The 6,200-nt window shown below is 72.2% G+C and overlaps 1 protein-coding gene across 1 annotated transcript; it reads left to right on the top strand.

Annotated features, from left to right (window-relative positions):
* The first annotated feature begins 371 nt into the window (after positions 1-371).
* On the top strand, positions 372-1,889 carry LOC140627240 (EKC/KEOPS complex subunit LAGE3-like). The gene is made up of 3 exons (XM_072815327.1): positions 372-596; positions 1,188-1,316; positions 1,537-1,889. The coding sequence occupies exons 1-3, from the start codon at positions 385-387 to the stop codon at positions 1,679-1,681; spliced, it is 486 nt and encodes a 161-aa protein (XP_072671428.1). The 5' UTR covers positions 372-384; the 3' UTR covers positions 1,682-1,889.
* Positions 1,890-6,200: the final 4,311 nt, after the last annotated feature.

Genomic DNA, 6,200 nt, shown 5'->3' with positions numbered 1-6,200 from the left:
CCAGCCGCCTCCCTAGCCCCCCCCCGTCCCTACCACCCCCCCGCCCCCCGCTCCTGCCAGGCTCGGCGCAGGCGCCCCAGGGAGCGCGGGTGACGTCAGCTGGCGAGAGGCGGGGCCTCCTGAGGTAGCCTCGGCCGCTTCGGGACGCGGGCCACGCGTTCCATCCGGGCATCTGCGCCCCCCCCACCCCGCGGGCTTGGCGGGAAGCAGCGACGTGCGGGCGGCGTGTGCGCAGGCGCCGTGCGTGCCCGCAGCGGCCTTGCGCGCCGAGGGGCGGGGCTTCGCGAGCGGGCGGGCGGGCGAGCGAGGCGGAGCCGTCGAGGAGGAGTGCGGGCGGCCTCGCGCGGGGCTCTGGGCAGGCGGGCGTAAGTGGCGGCGGCGGCCATGCAGGCCCCAGGGGACGGCGAGGGCGGCGCGGCAGGCGGGGCGGAGGGCGGCGCGGGCAGCCGTGAAGGCGAGGGTGGCCCGCGCCCCGAGGGAGCGGAGGGCGAGGCGGTCAGGGCCCCTCCCCAGGCCGAGGTTGCCCCGCAGCCCGCGGGGCCCCTTGGGGACGTGCCGCCCGAGGTCATGTTCGCCCCGAGCCGATTGCTGGAGTTGTATCTTTTCCGCGGAGGGGGCCCTGGGCGCGGGCGGCGGCGGGGTCGGTTGGGGGCGTGGCGGCCGCCCTGGGGGGGCGGGAGGGGCAGCGGGGCCAACGGCCTGGAGAGGCGACCTGAGGGGCCAAGGTTGGGGCCTAGGAGGGGACGGGGGCGGTTGGGGCCTGGGAGGGGACGGGGGCGGTTGGGGCCTAGGAGGGGACGGGGGCGGTTGGGGCCTAGGAGGGGACGGGGGCGCTTGGGGCCTAGGAGGGGACGGAGTCGCTTGGGGCCTAGCAGGGGACGAGGCGGTTGGGGCCTAGGAGGGGACGGGGTCGCTTGGGGCCTAGGAGGGGACGGGGGCGCTTGGGGCCTAGCAGGGGACGAGGCGCTTGGGGCCTAGCAGGGGACGAGGCGCTTGGGGCCTAGGAGGGGACCGGGCCGCTTGGGGCCTGGGAGGGGACGGGGCTGCTTGGGGCCTAGGAGGGGACGGGCCCGCTTGGGGCCTGGGAGGAGACAGGGGCGGCCTGGGCGACCCTCTGCCTCGAGGGCTGAGCAGGCCTCGGGCCCCCGGATATTGAGCAGCGGACGGTGCCTTAACCGCGCCCCCAGCAAGCTGACGGTGCCCTTCCGGACACCACTGGAGGCGGAGATGGCGCGCAGGTCCCTCGCACCGTATGTCCAGCGTCCCCGAGGACTAGTTCAGAAGGAGCTGACGGTGAACGGCAGCGCCCTGGCCATGTGAGTGCTGCGAGGCGGGGAGCGGCGGTCGGAGGCGGGGCGCGGGGTACGGGGAGGAGCGGGGATCCCGGGGCGGGGGGGGGGGGGGACGAGGAGGGGCGCACGGGCTGGGCGGGGGAAGGACGGGAGGGGCGCGGGTGCCGGGCGGTCTGTGTCTCCCCAGGCCCCCACGGAGGCCCTGCTCACCCCCAACCCCCCTGTTCCTTTGCCCGCCCTGCAGTAGATGGACTGCCGAGGACCCGGTCTTCTTCCGCATTTCCGTGAACGCCTTCCTGGACCAGCTGTCCCTGGTGATGCGAAACATTCGAGGCTTTGGGTCCCCGCCAATGCGAAGCCTGGGCCGGGGAAAGAGAACCGACACCTAAAGCCGCGCCCCCCGCCCCCGCAGGCGCGGCTCGGGCCGTCGTCGGTACCTGCCGTCGTTGCCGACCCGCTATCAGAGCCCCACGTTTTTCCCCCGCAGCGGGCCCCGGGTGCCTCCTGGTGCCCTCGAGTTCTTAGTTCTTTCCCTGGCCTCGGGGGAGCGGGCCCTGCTTGTTGGTTGCTGCAGAAAATAAAGCCGAGTTCACTGTTTCGGGTCTGAGGTTCTTTTCTCGGCTCCGGCGCCTCCAGGCTTCCTCGCCGTTGCTCTCCCTGGGGCGGGAGGTTCTGGGAGCCCCGTGCCGCCAGCACAAGGTTCTTGGCGACAGCCTGGGGAAGGGAAACTGCAGCCCCACGTCCAGGACTGAATGCTGTCGGGGTCCCGGAGTGCTCTCCCGGTCCCCCCCCCCCCCGCCCCCACCGTGCGGGTACCGCACCATATACCGGGCGGGCGACAGCTGGACGGGCTCTTTAAAGACTTTATTTCCTGCTTCCTGAAAAGCAGAGCGGCAAGGCCACAGGCGGCGGGAGAGGCAGGCCCCATGCGGGGAGCCCGACTCGGGACTCGACCCCGGGTCTCCGGGATCTCGCAGGGGGCCCCGAGGGGCCCTTAGAGCGCCAGCGCCGTCGCGCTCCGGGTCTCCCGTTGCGGGCGCTGACGCCAGGCGGTTCGCGGCCGGGGTCTCTGCGGGAACGCTCGCGTCCTCGCGCCGCACCCAGGAGGTGCGTTCACCGCGTTGGTCCCCTGCCTGGTCTTGAGCCGCTCGGTCCGCGGTCCACGGTCCGCGGCGCACGCTTGCCCTCCGGAAACACGCCCTCCCGCCGCTAGGCTGCTCTCCCCACGTCCCACCAGGCTGGCCGCCTGCCCGAGGAAACGGCGCGCTGGGAACGTGGGGAACAACCGCACGCCCGACTTGGGGATTTCCTGGCCCCCTGGCCCTGAGCACCATGCCCCCCACGCCCCCGCCAGGGGCGCCCCGGGCCTGGGCAGGTCACCGCCTGCGAGCCCCGCACTGAGGATTCCACCTTTGCGGCTGCGTCCCCCCCCCCCCCCGCCCCCCAGCTTTGCTCCGGTGCTTCCTCTGCACGCAGACGGGTTCCCGTGAGCCTTGCTCCTAGGGGTACCGGGCCGGGGCGCCTGAGCGGACGCCTCCCTTCTGCTCCCGCCGAGGTCGCGGCCCTGGGCTGCAGCCTCGCACCCCTCTCCCTGCGCAGCAGGGAGTCGGCTTTTTGACAAGTCTCTGTCCCTCTGCCCGGCCCCTCCAATAAACAGATACACGGTTTTTGTTAAAAAGGCGAATCAGTGGCACCAGAGCAGCTCTTAGGGCAGAACCCGGTTTGCACCGCCCCGAGGCAGGCCCTTTCCCGGACCGGCCTGATGCGCCCCCGGCCCCGCCCGGGGTGAGGTCTCCCGTTCTGGCCGGTGGGGACGGCCGGGGGCGGGGGGGGGGGGGGGGGGGGCGTGTGCTGCGTGGGGCGGCGGTGACCCTCGCCTGGGGCCCCGTCCTTTCCCGGCCTCGGGCGGGGCTCCCCCGGGGCCCCCCTGCAGCTCTCCGCCCCAGGGGCTCCACCCTGGCCCTCAGCGCCCCCCACTCTCGGCTCCGTCTCCAAGTCACGGAGGCTCCACGCGGCCACACCCGCGCGCTCCACACCGCAAGCTGGGGCACGGCCCGGTGCGCCTCGAGTCTCGGCCTCCCCCGGGGCGCTGCCCCGGACCAGCTTCCAGCCGCTGCGGTCACAGCCTGCTACTCAGGGGCCCCCTGGGGGCGGTCCGGGCGCTGGTCCCCTCACGCGCCTGAGCAGGCAATCGGCCTTTGCAGCCTGGATGGCCCACGGGCGCGGGAAGGACAGCAGCGACGCTCACCGCCACGGTGGCGGCGGCGGGGCCGGGAAAGGACGAGCCTGCCCCGGGAGCAGAGGGCTGCCACCGGGGGCGCGTCCCCAGGTCTCGGTCACCTGCTCTCCCCCTCTCCCCCCTCTCCCTCCGCCTTCCATCCTCTGCACACGGAGCGGCTTCGCGTGGACAGGTGGCACCTCAGCCGCGAAGGCCACTGCCGACCACACTCCCCCCCTGCTCTCCAGCGGCTCTAGGACATTCTACTCGCTTTACTCGCTTATGTTTCTTAAAGGGTCTGTTGATTTTTCTGAGAGGCGGCCGGGGCCACAGAGGAGCGGGGTGCGGAGGAGGGACAGGGGCGGAGCAGGCTCCCCGCTGAGCCGGGACCCCCGGGATCATGACCCGAGCCCAAGGCCCGCAGGGGACCCGCTGAGCCGCCCAGGCGCCCCTCGTTTACTCACTTAGGCACGTTCCCCCCCCCCCCCCCGAGGTTAAAGGTCGCCTCGCTGCCGATGGCAAGTTCAGAGCCGGGTCCCCGGCCGCCTCCCGGCCCCTCGCTGTGGGGCCCGGGCTCTCTGCAGGCGGGCTGACGACGGCACGGCTGTCCTCCTGAAGTCCCCTCGCCGGCCCCGGGTTCCGTCCTGGAACCCGGCTGGGTCGCCGTCCCTTCCTCTCCGTTCCCGTCCTTGCGGGTTCAAGTCAGATGCACTGAGGCGGGGCCCCTACACCGCGGCCTCCACCTTCAGGGGCCCTCCCTGCCTTTCGGGGGAGACATCCCGTCCCCTGCCTGCCGCCGCGACCGACGTGGACGACAATGCGCCACCGCAGACGTCCTTCCGTCTCCCGAGTCGCAAGGCTCCGCCCCGGGCCCTGGCCACCCCCGACTTCTCCCCCGAAGCTGTGCCTTTCCCAGGAGGCCGCAGGGCCCGCCGCGCACGGGACGCACCCTCGGGCTCGGGGTGGCTTCTCTCCCGACAGTCAGCAGGTGCGGCCATCGGGGGCCTGTGGCTCGGTGCTTCGCGTCCGTCCATGGATGTCGTGTGTGACATTTTATTTCTTGATTCCTGAGGGACACACAGAGACAGCGGCAGGGACACCGGCAGAGGGAGAAGCGGGCTCCCCGCGAGGGCCCGACGCGCGCCTCCATCCCGGGACCCCGGTCGCGCCCCGGGCCCACGGCGACGCCCAACCGCTGAGCCCCCCGGGCGCCCCATGTTATGGAGACACATTCCTCGGGTACGGATCGCACGAGAAATAAGTATATTTTCGGGGCAGCCGGTGGCCCCGGCCGCTAAGCGTCCCGGCTCCTGATTTCGGGTCAGCTCGGGACCTCGGCGTCCTGGGATCGGCCCCGCGCCCCGTCGGGCTCCCCGGCCTGCCCCGAGCCTGCTTGTCCCCGTCCCTCTTCTCCTTCTCCTGCTCTCTGCCTCTCTCTCTCTCTCTCTGAAATAAGTAAAGAAAACCTTAAAAGAAAAAAGAAGAAATAGTTCCGTTGTGCACAGTGACCGTGGGTTCCGTCGGTTGAGGAGTCCTCCTTCCCGGGCTCGTTCTTTCAAGCGTCGGGGAAGCATTTTGAATCCGAGGACATGCCCGTCACCACCGTGCAGCACGTGTGTGCTTTGGTCGCCCAGCAGCCATTGCCCTTCTCCTGCGACCAGGATCCCCATTTCCCCCAGAAAGCCCCCGTTTCCCTCCCGTCCGCAGCTCTGACCCTGGGAGAGTTGAGGGACCTCTGGTCCCAGGGGCGGCGTGCGGCTCGGGCCTGGCCCATCAGAGCGCGGCTTTCCCGCGGCCATCGGCCACCCCAGCCAAGCGCGGGACCCTCTGGGGGCAGAGGGGAGGCGGGAGAGGGGAGCCCAGCGCCGAGGCCCAGGTCCTGGATCCAGCCTCGCCTGACGACGACGGGCCCTCGCCCCGCCCCATTGGGTTACCCGGACCCAGACGCCCCCTTCGGCTGCAGCCAACGACAATACTGGGCACCGGGCCTCTGCGACTTTCCTCACCTGCGCCGTGGGGCCGAGGAGCCACCGACTGGCGGCCGGTTCACACCACGACGCGGCTGCCCTTTCCCTTCCCGGACACGCCGGCGGGTCCCAGTCTCCCGAGAAGCGCTGCGGCCTCTTGTGGCCGAGAAGGAGGCCCTGCGGCTTCCGGGGGTCCGGCTGCGGAGAGGGCGTGGGGGGGGGGGCGACAGGGACACGCGGCAGCAGCCGCCCGGGATCCGGCCTTCCGGCCCAGGGCCCCCAGGACGGGCGCCCGCCACTCACCGGGCCCGGGGCCAAAGCACCCAGTCCCGGCCTCCCTCCCACCCAGCTCGGCCCAGAGCGAGGCCGGGCCACGGGGCTGCGGAGGCTGCTGGCGGCGGCGACACCGTCGGGGCCCGCCCCCCGCACCCCGACCCTCCCCGGGCTCCCCTGTCCCTCCGGGGCAGCACCTGGGCTGCCGGGGGCCTACGAGGTCGGATGTGACTCTCCTTTGCCCCGCATCTTCTCTGGGGTCCTCCCGGTCCTCCCACCTGGTCCCTGTGACCCGCCCACTCTGGCCTCCTCCCCGTCCTCCCACCTGGTCCCTGTGACTCGTCCCCTGTGGCCTCTTCCTCATCCTCCCACCTGGTCCCTGTGACCCAGCCACACTGGCCTCCTCCCGTCTTCCCACCTGGTCCCTGTGACCCGTCCCCTCTGGCCTCC

Source organism: Canis lupus, chromosome X, assembly GCF_048164855.1.
Source record: "Canis lupus baileyi chromosome X, mCanLup2.hap1, whole genome shotgun sequence".
Classification (NCBI taxonomy): domain Eukaryota; kingdom Metazoa; phylum Chordata; class Mammalia; order Carnivora; family Canidae; genus Canis; species Canis lupus.
The sequence above is the reverse complement of the archived record's forward strand: the minus strand, read 5'-3'. Positions and strand labels throughout refer to the sequence as shown.

What these genes read in the sequence shown, in the direction of transcription:
- LOC140627240 (XM_072815327.1), top strand. Translation starts at nt 385, where the DNA reads ATGCAGGCCCCAGGGGACGGCGAGGGCGGCGCGGCAGGCGGGGCGGAG. An exon ending in CCGAGCCGATTGCTGGAGTT is followed by an intron (nt 597 to 1,187) that starts GTATCTTTTCCG and finishes CCGCGCCCCCAG; the next exon opens with CAAGCTGACGGTGCCCTTCC. An exon ending in AACGGCAGCGCCCTGGCCAT is followed by an intron (nt 1,317 to 1,536) that starts GTGAGTGCTGCG and finishes CCCGCCCTGCAG; the next exon opens with TAGATGGACTGCCGAGGACC.